The 12,568-nt window shown below is 39.6% G+C and overlaps 1 protein-coding gene across 24 annotated transcripts in view; it reads right to left on the bottom strand.

The window, feature by feature from the left end:
* Positions 1-12,568, bottom strand: part of ARPP21 (cAMP regulated phosphoprotein 21) — a 213,064-nt gene that overhangs the window by 34,243 nt on the left and 166,253 nt on the right. For all 24 annotated transcript variants that reach the window (XM_083827514.1, XM_083827519.1, XM_083827520.1 and 21 more), the window contains 2 exons: positions 10,641-10,904; positions 3,050-3,176 (listed from right to left, as the gene is read on the bottom strand). In XM_083827514.1, the coding sequence (XP_083683640.1) occupies positions 3,050-3,176; positions 10,641-10,904 (391 nt within the window). The remainder of the gene's footprint in view (positions 1-3,049; positions 3,177-10,640; positions 10,905-12,568) is intronic.

Raw genomic sequence — 12,568 nt, 5'->3', positions numbered from 1 at the left:
ATTCTCCTTAACGTCTCCATTCTCCTGCCCCTAGTTATCTCTGGCACAAGCACAGCCTGCTTTGTGCCATCCTGGAGCACGGTTGGGAAAAAACAGTCTCAAAAACTCTGTGATTGCTGTTTTCCAGTCAAGTACAAGTTTCTAGGAAGGTCTAGAAGTGTTTCTCTTTACTTTTTTTTTTTTCTGTCCTGGTTTCTGAAGGAAAAAATATTTGTGTTTACCCTGCCAGACTTCCTTGAATAACCCTCATAGTAACTGCTGCAGTGCCAAAACACCATCTCCTGCCCAGCAAGAAGTTAGTGGGTGTGAGTGGGAGCTGAGAGTGTGGCATCAAAGGGGTACTGAAAGAGATGAGGATTTTTGCAGGTTGGACTGAGGCCACAAGGCACATGGAGCAAAACGTGTGGGGAGGCTGACAGGATGTGTAATGGGAAGAAAAGTAGATTCTGTGACACTGGGCAGAAAACTACCTGAAATCATCACCAAATCACTCCTTTGGTGTCTCAGTGTTCACAGTGAACATCCTGCAGCAAGTCTGTAGCATAAATAATATGCTTTCCTATAATTTCTTTATTTTTATATAAGTTATACAATGCTTTGGAAAGCTAATTATTTTCCAAATGCCAAGGTATGTAGTGGTACATAAATTCAAAATGATCATTCCACATTCTTCCAAGTGACTGACTATGACCATGAACATTACAACCTAAACAGTCCACAGACCCAAGGTGCTCCTGACATTCTCCAATTCCTGTCCCAGCAACAGTTTTTGACATTGCAATGTTGTATTGGTTCAGCTAAAACATTATTTATACTCAATAACTTCATTGACTCTGGTCAAAATTGCAAGTTAAGTGCTTGCAAACAGAAGGGGGGGGGCAGGGGGAGGGGGAATGGGACTGAACAAAACACCAGAAATGAAGGATGAAATTCACTTTGCTGTAGAAGGTGTAGTTCCTCTTCTTGGAGGTATGGGGCTGTGTTGGGCCCCATCAGCAGCCACAACCTGATGGGACATGGAGAATAACATCTCCATTCTGGTACACCTACTACAAGGTGATCCAACTCAGGAGTCTATCCTCATGACTTCACCCTTGCACCATACCTCAAGAAAGACAACCTGCAGGAACCTCCAAACTGCTTCCTGGCATGCCTATCACATGCTCAGACAAGGGTTATTTGAAAGGATTTATCTGAGTCCAAAGGAATAAAGCAGCTTGAGGAATTTGTTCCCAGTCAAGTCTCAAGATCTGAGAACAGCTAAATGCTTACAATGGCCACAGCAGGGAGTCTAAATCATAGTCACAATGTTTTCATTTTGAAACTAGATAAGAATAATGTTTCCAACCGAGCAGGTAACTGAAAGAACAAATTGCAGGAAAACACCGATGCTCTAGAGATTTTGCAGTCTCCTTGACTAATATTTTCCAAACATATGTGGAAAATGATGCAGTAAACACAGAAACAAAATTAGTATTTGCATCTTTGCACTGTCTGCACTCAAACATAATGGCTACCGTGCTATGTATCTTTAAAATTATGACTTCCTCAAGATTAAATAGCTGAATTGTCTCCAGAACATCACTTAAGTATTTCAGACCATCTTTTTTGCACTTCATTTACCATAATCCCCACTATGCTATCGATGTAGCATTAAACTGATAAATATGCTTTTATAATAACACAGCAGAGCCAAATGTCTTATAAATTGATTTGCACTTAGGTTCAAAGATCCAGTATACCGAGGTAATAAATATGGTGCCAGACTGCAAGGCAGAAGAAGCTAGAAGAGACAGATGACCTTTGTGCAATATCTCACCTCCTTCTCTCTCAGGAATGTAGAAATACAAAGTTATGAAAGCAGATGCTTTTAGCCACCACTGACACTGACCAGACCAACATCAATTTTATTAAAGCACAGATCAGCATTTTTATTTTTTTTAAGTAATCAATTGCTTAGTTATAGCTGTTTGTTGTGTCTTTGCTTTCCTGCCCACCTGAGAGAACATGAACAAAATTGCCAGCAGTTACATTACAAAGACAGGGTGACAGGCTGCATGACCCCATAAGTCTTGTTCCCTTCTTCTGTCTGGGCTCTTGATTTGCATCTTAAAAGGTTTTCCTATCAATGCCTTTGCAGGGAACCTGCTTTGCCATTCAGAAGACTTTCTGTCAAACCCAGACAGAAAGATGAATGCTTTATCCTACCCAGCATGTCTGTAATTGCAAGCCCTACTGGTAAACAACACCCCCTCCTTGGGGTTACTGTTTGAGACACTGTATGATGGAAGGTGTGCTCTAAAGGAATACCCAACCAACGACTTAAACAAAACCCTCCAAAACCAAATGAGCTGTTTATTCACCAGAAATGCAAGGATCCTTTCACAAGCACAGCCCTTACCCTCCCCAACATGCAGCCGCACAACTCTATGCCCCTCTTACTCTGGTGTCATCAGGAGTGGCATGCCACAGCAGGAAAAGAGACCGGTTCACTGTGAGACCTGCTACTCACTCTCTTACAGTGTAACGGCCCCCCTTCCAGCCGCACATCCCTGCGGGTACTGGTCCCTCCAGCCGCCAACCACATGGGCCACCGCACGGCTCCCCAGGCTCAGGTAAAGCAGAAGGGGGTGGAGCACAACAATGACAAAACACAGCACCAGCCCGGTCTACAGTGCTGCAAACCTCTGGCACAGAGCTGAAACATGTCTTGTTTTACAAATGACTGTGGAGTTTGCATGATGAAGGACAAAACTGAATGTAGTTGGCTTGACTGCTCATGTTCTCTGTGTGCCTGTTATGTGGAGCACTGACACTGAGGACATGGCACTGCATGCAGGACAGCAGTGGTGGAGAATGCAATCTCCATTCTTCCACTGCTTGGTACCTCCAAGCAGTTTCCAATCTTCAATTTTCACCGTATTTTCAAAGAAAACAATAACCAGCTTTCTCCTATATCGTTCAAATTCAAAATTAAAACACAACCAATAGGTTTCACCAGTAAAATGTACTGTGAGTAGCTGAAGAAATGAGTAGCAGATATAAATACCTGCTTGCTGTGCAGTCTGCGGGATTTGTTGACTCCGCTGTGCATTGTACTGAACTGAGGCAATGGGTCTGTACTGCTGAGTTGTTGAGGTAGGGTACTGACCAGATGGGTAATAATACACTGGCATCTGCAAAGAGAGAGAGAACAGCAGCTAACTACATACTCAAAAACTCGAAAACTTACAAAACCAAAATGGAAGAGGAGCAAGAGTTAAGGTAAAGCATATTGGTAACAGTAATCAAGAGGAGAGACTTGCTTCATGTCTCCTCAAGCACTGCTGCTTGTTTTCAGCTTTGCTAGGAAAAGGGTTGTTACCAAATTCACTCTCAGATGCTTTGAGAAACAGATAGAAAAAAGTTTTAATTAGAAGAGAAACATACAGAATGCATAAAAAACCCCTACACCCTTATACTAAAGAAATCATAGCAAAGTATCAAATGCTGCAGAAAAATGGATGCAAACAACACCTTCCATTATCAACATAATACGCATAGACAGCATACTGAACCACTAAGTGAACTCTGGAGGAAATGATTAGTACGAAGCAAAGAATGGCCTGGAGTAAAAAATATAGATAGGTGAGAGAGAGAGGGAAAGATAGAATCCATATGGCTGTAATACTTGTATGAAACTATTATTAAATTCCCACTTTTAATAGCTACATCCTTCCTTACGTGAACGTTTCCCCATAAAGCTCCTTTTGCATTTAGTGTGCAAAAACAATCATAGTTTTTTTTCTTGCAGGAGCTAAAGGAAGGCATTGATTCAGCAAGTTCTGCAAGGTGGACTTCTTTTTTCTATTATTATTACTATAGAACAATGCATTCTACATCACCTTATCACGTAGCTGGACGTGAAGTTTGAGGGCAAATGAAGCTAAGGATTTTTTCTGTACGTGCTCTATCACCATTACTGAGAAATCTGTGCTAAACAGTTTTCAACTGACCCTTAGCAAGTTCAGAGCACTCAAAGTTTTTCATTTTCATCCGCAGTTGATTCTGCAGCTAATTTACAAAGTTCAGAAGCTTACGTTACCAACAAACTGCAGAGGAACACAGGCTTGATTGATATTTCTCTCATGACTTCTGCCAAGTCTGTCAACATTTCTTTAAAAATCATTCAATATCTTTCCTTGCACGTATCATTTATCCTACTCAGACACATCCATGAAGTAATACAAAATGCTTTTGTTTTTTTCTTACAAAACTTAGAACTATTTTTTATTTATACATAGAGAATGCTTCTGGAAGAGTTCATTCATTCTGATTACCCATCAAGGAAAGAATTAATTGAATAAAGGTAACTGCATTATTTTGTATACAGAGAGAACATTGTAAAAGAGATCAGAAATTTTCCTAGAGACTTTGTCAGATGAAAAAGAACAAGCACAGATTAAAAAAAAATAGAGAAGAGGGTATGCATGGCTAATTGGGCAAGCAAATGATTAATGAATATGCTTGGTAGAAAAAATATCTGAATCAACATAACTGGACTAGTTGATACTGGTGAAGAGAACACCCCCAAACAGGCTGAAAATCAATATCACCTGTCAGTCAAGAGGTCGAATACCCATTCATTTTGCAAGGTTTATTAATTTTCTCTTGAATCAATGGAAATCACATAGCTCACATAGCTCCCCTCACCCCCACCCCCACCCAATAGTATCAGATAGGTTCAAACCAATATGAAAAAGACAAAAATGTTTCGATTGGAAAATGTTGTTAGCTATCTTCCCTCATGAGGACACCAGGTGAGACCTAATGGCTGTAACCTGTCTTTGAGTCATTGGTTTTCTTAGAGACTAAAGTAAAATCAAAATGCCTTGTAAAATGGACAAAAAAACAAAGCAAAACAAAACAAAACACAATGAATTTGTGTCTGTGCAAAGGAAAGCCAGGAAAGTAGATACAGACATTTAGGGTGCAAATCTACTCTTTAAACATCATAGCAGTGTAAATAATGGATCAGGACAGTTTAGTGCCATAAACTCATCATGTGGAAACCTGACTGCTCTCAGCAAGACTCTACAATAGTAGACTTGACGGAGGTGAGAGGACTCAAGCTAAGTCAAGTCAAGAAATATAGTTGATCCCGCCTTGGAGCAGAGGAACAGATTAGATATCATCTCTTTTATTATTATTATTATTGTTATTGTTATTATTATCTTAATCTCCCTTAAAGAATTTAAATTTATTTGATTTACCCTCCACTTCCTCATTTTCCTTGTGCAGACAAAACTCTAGATATTTGAAAACACACAAGTGTGTGTGAATTCTCTCTTGTGAGAGGAGTCTATAACTATAAACTTTAAAACATAGCCTAAAGAGCAGATTTTGAAGTAGAGTTTTGAGGTTTAGTAGTTGAACATGCTCAGCATCAAAACATGCACTTACACTGAAACATTACAGGTGTATTTGGATTTTACTATTTGTTTCATCACATATTAACTTTTCAGAATTAGTCAAAGGGTTTTCTCTCATCTTCTGAATTCACTGTAATGTAATACATTTGTTATACACCCCATTTAGAAGCTTATCAGAGTGCAATCTATCACCCTGAAAAATGTTAGTAGTAGGAATATTGGGTAAAAAATCATTCAATTTTAAAAGATTAATGGATGAACTTGCTAGTAAATACACACACATCTTGCAAAGAAGAGATCAGACGTTAAAAGAATGGCTTGGTGTAAAATATAGACATGGATAAAATAGGTCTTTGGTGATCGGGGTCTGGAAGGATCCATTTTCATTTATCTTGAGTACATCTATATTTCAGTAGGCGAGACGTTATTTGTCCTTTTTGATATTACTTAGTGAACAGTGAAATTAGAGGGACTGCAAGTAACAAGTACTGCTCACATTGTCCCCTCTGACCCTCCTGAATTTTTCAGTTTCTCATTACATCAGCATTACTAATATCTTGCTTATGTGCTCTCTAACAAAAAACACTATTTCTGTTGAAGCCTACAGAAATACCAAATTACATTTGAACTGCTTTCCTATGTGAATGCACAGTCTAATCCTGGACCTTTAGATGGTATAACATTTACAGAACTGAGAAGTTTTCACTACACTAACAAGCATGCCAACACAACTATTTGATTATCCTAAAAAAACCTGCCCGTCTGAGACCATAACCTAGATGCCACCTTCTTTAGCCTAAAGACATTACTTTATGATTTTAATCACTGACATGATGAAAAATCCCCCCTCTGCACTAATTACCCTGAAAATATTTGACAGATGATCCTTTCTGTCTGGGATATTCTTATTTTGTAGGTGAATCTCCTCTTCGTTTGGAGGCTGACCATTCTAACGTATCTCTATTTTATCTATATTTTTTAATAAATTAAGTTAAACTGCAACAGAACTGGGTACATCACTTTCACTTCAAAGACACTCATTGCATGTACTGCCATTACTTTTTCCTCCTTTTACCGTGCTTTGTCTCTAAGTGATGGGCAAAGAGTCAACGTTGCACTGGCTTTCTACTTTTTTTCTGTCCACATACAGTGAAAATGCATCATCAGCCCAGGTGTCTCTCAGATGCTCTCTAACAGCTTTCATTAAGTTTACACTATTTATTTCTTCATTGTAGGAATACAATTCCACACGTCTTTCAGACTCATTTTTATTTTCCTAGCTTATCTCTCTACTGACTCACAGCTTGATTCTGTCATCACACAGGTATTCTACCTTCTCTTAATAATGCTGACATCTAGTTATGTTTGGATTAACACCTTCATCCAGATGATTAATGATTCTGACTCTATTGCTAATGGCAGCTACAGTTACATAAAATGGTAGCGAAGACAACAGAAACCACAATAATGTACTGAAACGCGAAGGTACATTTCTTCCCGATATCATTACTGACTGTGCTGAGTCTTTCATCAAGGATTTCTCTCTTCCCCTTAACCTTCATGACAATTATAATAGCAGTAACAAAACAACAACGACCTGTGTACGACACCTGCAGGCATATCCTCCAATACCATTGCATCAGATCATCAAGAAAAGACCACCCACATACAGGACTTCTGCCTCCAAATTGACACCCCAACCTTTTTTCATGTCTTCTACAGGAGACATGCTATGAATAAGGATTTTGTCTTATGATACCTATGGATTCTCTAGGAGGGGAGTTCTGCAAAGAGCCATCTCAAAGTAATGACACAGTTAATTCAGGTGAAAAATCCCTCACCATGTATTACTTCTCCCAACCTCTCCAAGAATTCATGCCACCTCATTTCTGGACATCATTTTGCCCTTTCATAAACTTTCATAAAGAGTGAGTCAGAGGCGGAGATAAGTTTTAAATGCCGCCTCCTCATTGTCATAGTACTTGCCGTTTTCCCATTTCTTCATTTGCAGAGGCAGAAACTATAAGCACCAAATGCTGAGCAGTGACAAGCACCAATGAGAGAATGTTGTCAAAAACTGTTGTGGACCTTTACTGACGTGCTTGAGCCCGTAAGTGCTACTGAAGAAATATCAAAAAGAGAAGAAAACTGAGAAAGTGAAGATGTTCCCTATCTATGATACAGAAAGCAAACAAGGGAATTTGCTGCTCAAAGTCCCTTTCAGAAAACCCAAGCAAAGGTGTTTTGTCCTTTTTTCTTCCCAATTAGCTGAACAAAGACAGAACACTATTTTCAGGTTATTAAATCATGACTGTTGTTAAGCTGTGGAATAGCTAAAGTGGCAAAAGAAGCGTAAGAGGTCCTCTCACCACTTCTTAGGCATGCCCTTCCAAACTCAGTCTGTTGCTACTTTGATACATCAACTTGGAGAGCAGCTGTAGAGACATATTTAACTGAATTTTAATACAAAAGCTAATAATTTAATGTAGTACCTTTGGGTTTGAAGGCTTGGAGAGCTTCTCTTACTCCATTTTTCAGCTCCCAAAGGAAAAGTTCATACTGTGTACAGGACTTCTACACAAATTTTCATTGCTCTCCTATCTTCCAACAGCATAGATGGCCCCACAGCCAATCTACTAGAACCTTATCAGCAATGCATTTACGGGAACTAATTAGCCATTAGAGTCTAGCCTCTCTTTCACTGGTGTAAATTCAATAGGAACATTTAAGATATAAAAGTTCTTTTACATTGATTACTTTGCATTGATTAATGCATCACAGTGTTTTGCGGGCATTGCTATCTTTATTGCTTTTCTGGTTTTAAGCCTTCCTCAGACTACCTGCTTTGGCATCTGAAACCAGCCTAGTATCACATCTAAATCCAGAAGAGTAACAGGGGATTCAGATTGGCAGTAACCAGTACCACAGAGAAGTTTTGCCATGGGCAGGGGAGGGCATTTTGGTCTAGCTGCCTTGCCCAGTAAGTTGAACTGGTAAAGCTGGTAGAGGCAGTCAGAACAGAGGAACTACTATTTCCCAAGTCTTCAGTTAGCTTCCTGTAAGAGACATCCCCTATTTGTGCTATGAGAAGCACCAAAACCACCATCCCATATTCTAGATCATAATTTTCCATCTGTGTATGCTGATGCCAAAAAGCTGCTGCCCCATTTCCCTCTCCAGCAGACCAAGGCCACCGTACTTTCACAGTATGTGAACATGGCCAGCGGGGACTGACCCCCCCACACCCTCTTCCACAGACATATTTGAACAAGACAAGGACAAGATTTTTGGGGGAGTGACAACTCGGAAATGAAAGGTGTGAACAGCAGAGGAAGCTGACAGCTCTGAATTTTGCATCTTTCTACCCCTCCCCGAAGAAAAACTGTTCCCTGAGGAAGTAACTAAAGTTGCTGCAAACCCAGAAGATTCTTTTTTTCCACCCCTCAGTAACTCTCCAGTTTATTATGTTGTAAGAGGAAAGCCCCTGTACGTAGCACATTAGTGATATGGACAGAGACACAGCAGCAATTAAGACATACCAGTAGAATATTACTGGTCCTACAGCAACCTATATATGAGAAGTCACCTCCTCTTCACTTGTCCTCTGAAGAAGTTTCTCTGTCTCACCAGGAACAACAGAACAAGTTTAATAACAGAAAACAGCTTCACAAAGTGACGCTAAGCTAGTCGGAGTAAAAAACCCTGCTCCGAGCTACAGATCACAAAGGGGAAGCCCCACCACTCAACCCCCAGATGACCACTGCACAGCCAGCAACTCTGTGACGTAAGCTCAGAAAAGCACCAAAGTCAACTGAAGGGGGTCTAGGTAGACACCCCAGAGTGTCCTACATTTTTGGTCTCGCCTGAGATGGGAGAGGTGGAGGCATGCAGCCCCATAGCAGGGTCCTCAACACACCAGGCAGTGTGATGGTTGCCATCCCCTCAGCTCCTACAGCAAAGCCCCCAGCTTACAGGGCTGTGAAGCGTACCGCTTTGCCCCTGTTGCAGTGGCAGCTTGTAAAATGGAGGTGCTCGCATTGATCTGGTTCACTAGAAGTGTTGTGAGGCTTGCTTAAATGACACTTGAAAACACTGAGGGCAGCAGGGGTTAGATGTGAGGAAAGAATGCTGGACAGCCACTAGCCACAGTCACTTAGAAAACACAATCTGAACAGGGAGAGGGATGCATCATGGGATTCTGCTCAAGTCATTTTTTCCTCCCAAAATTAAAACAAACAAACAGAAAACCCCTACATTTGGTCAACACTGAAACCTTTTATTAGCATTATTTTCCATTTAAAAAATCATAACATTATTTTGAATTTCAGCTCCTTAATATTATTTTTCCATAATCCTTCTCTCAGAAAAAGGGGTGTATAATTTCTAACTTCAGAAACAATGGATGCCACAGTCCTCTATGGGATGTGAGCATCCAGTATTCCTCTGATTTCTTCTATTGTTAATTACCAAGGTGCTGGATCTCCAGCCCACTTAAAACATTATAACAGCATGAATTCTTCATTACTTTGACATTAAAAGAAATGTTGACCTTTTATACTTTATTTTTTAAATACCTTCTTCAAAGGGATAAAATGAAAATAGGATACATAGTATTAGTAGCATTTTAAAATAAAGTTTAAATGAAGTTATCCATAATTGGATAAGAAATTTAGCTTTTTAAAGTGTATGCCCTGAAAATGGGCCAGAAATTCATCTGTGCATTTTACTTCTTGATAGCAATCACTTTCAATATTCTGTAAAGGTACCCAGGAGACAAGTAGAGATGTTTGGTAGTGAACAGTAAAACATAATCAGTCTTCAGGAAGACAGTAAAAATTATTGATCTGTGACATCTCACATGTTCAAGTCAATTAAATATGATTAACTACCTGGGCTGATGCGTATGTTGCTCTTTTGGTATACATACAGGAAAAAGGGACTACGGATATTTACTCACTCTCCTCCTCCATATTCATATGCAGATGTGTCCTGGAGTGTAAACATATGTTCAGAAACTTGTTTGGGGATAGGGAATGAATTGCTGAAAACCCAGGAAATGATAGAAGCTTTGCAAGTTTCCTGTTGCCTAAAAATCTGCTAAACTTTTACCAAGAAAAAAAAAATAAAAAAAAATCAAGAACTTGGAGAATATATTTTATATTCTTTTTCTGATGTTACAAAGAGCATCATGCCAAACTGGCAACAGAGGGAAGCAAAGGTTTTGCCTACCTGAGCAGGTGGTGGTGGCTGTTGCACAAAGCCTTGGGGTGGCGGTGGTGGCTGCAGCACTTGCTGAGACACTGGTGGACCTGAACCTGTAAAGCCTCCTGGGGGAAGCTGTTGAGTTGGGGAAGCCATAATGTAACCTGTCTGCTGCGCAGGCTGCTGTAAGATAGGTGACGGGTAGACAGGGCCAGAAGGTGATTCAGGGTTGTCTCCTGATGATTGACGACTCAAGCTCATCTGGTTAAACTGTGTTGTCATGTCATCTCTCTGCAGGGCAAAAGCCAGTAGAAAATGGTGTAGACATGATATCTGTGGTAGACACTTATGCAAATTAGCAAAACAAAATAGATTCAAACAGAGCATGAAGGGAAAACGAATTGCTCAGCTCAAGTAAGTGCCAAACTTTGCATGAATATCTACAAAAAATGAAGGCAATTAAAATGAAAATGACTATAAATGCTTTGACAAAGACTTCTGGGCTGCAAGGTGATTAGCACAAAAGCCAATTATTTTGGCTTTTACCCTTCCTGCTCCCTTTTTTTCCCCCTAAATGACAGTGAACTTTACAGCATTCAGAAGACGACATTTTCTGTATAAAGGGCACAAGAATAACTTTATGATGAATACCACTTCCCCACAGAATTCCTCAGCCAAAGACATGCTCGTAATTTCACCTGTGTTTCAAAATGATCCCAAGAGGAATTCAGTAGGATTCAGGTGCAGACCTTTTCCTTTTTGGACTGTTTTGAAAAAATCCAAGGTTGCAAACACAGAGAAGGTAAAAAAAAAGCTAAGTCTTCAGTTACTATTTCAAGACTTTTTATTCAGCGTTGAAAAGAAACAAGTATTTTATTTGACTGGAGAGGGGGAAAAATCTATGGTAGGATGAACATACCAATTTAAGTCAATGGACCTAAGTCTCATTACATGCTGGTAATGACACAAGGATTCTAGACAGCATATGTTCAGTCTTGCAAAAATATCCATACAAAATCAACTCTCAAGTTTATTTTATGAAGGTCATAGAATTACAAACGTGGCTCTATGCATCTTCATTTGTGCCCATACTACAAGACTTAAATATCCAACATTAAAATGTATTCTATATAGTAATAAATCCATCATAAAACTAGTGTGTGCTAATATGCAGACTATGGTCCCTTCTTTATTTCCTCCTCAGGAACAGGGAATTAGCAATACAAATATTATTTTTACTTAAAACGCCCAATCTATTTTTAAACGGAGCCTCTTTGATTGTGTTGACATCCTTATGGTGTTTCACTCTCCAAAACCATTCCACACAATATACTTAGGACGGAAAACTTCAAAATAGAAAAAAGGGTCTCTGCGGAGAGTACTGCAACAAGCACTTGCTACACAGAGACTCACCCTTCCAGTCTGCAAGCAGATAACGTGCAAACATTTTAAACGCTCTTAGCCAGAACTTCAGGTGACAAAAGAAAGGATCGCTATTAAATTTAGCGTCACCTTACATTCATGTTCAGGCACATAAGTTGTCTGTTTGAAGTTGTTTCTTTAAAAACTTAGTACACTGACTACCTGGATGGCAAATGATTGCAAACAAATTCAATGAGAAACTTTACTGCACCTGGAATGCCTCTGGATTTGCACAACAGAGACCAAGAGCTTCAAAACTCTACAATTTAACACACTGTATGTACAATGTAATGGATATTAAGGACACTAATTCAGCATTTATGAAAACAATTTCAGAAAGAAGGTGAAATTTCTCTATTAAGTTAGCTGCTAAAACTATCGGCCGAGGTACTACTACCACTTAGAACAAACTGAGATGCCTGCAGGATGCCTGCAGTTTTCACGGGAACTAGCACTGAGATATCCAACTTCCATTCAGCAGTGGTCTTTTTTTTCTTGTCTTTTACTGTTCATCTACCAGGAATTAATAATGC

Source organism: Anser anser (genome assembly GCF_964211835.1).
Source record: "Anser anser genome assembly, chromosome: 2".
Taxonomy (NCBI): domain Eukaryota; kingdom Metazoa; phylum Chordata; class Aves; order Anseriformes; family Anatidae; genus Anser; species Anser anser.
The sequence above is the reverse complement of the archived record's forward strand: the minus strand, read 5'-3'. Positions and strand labels throughout refer to the sequence as shown.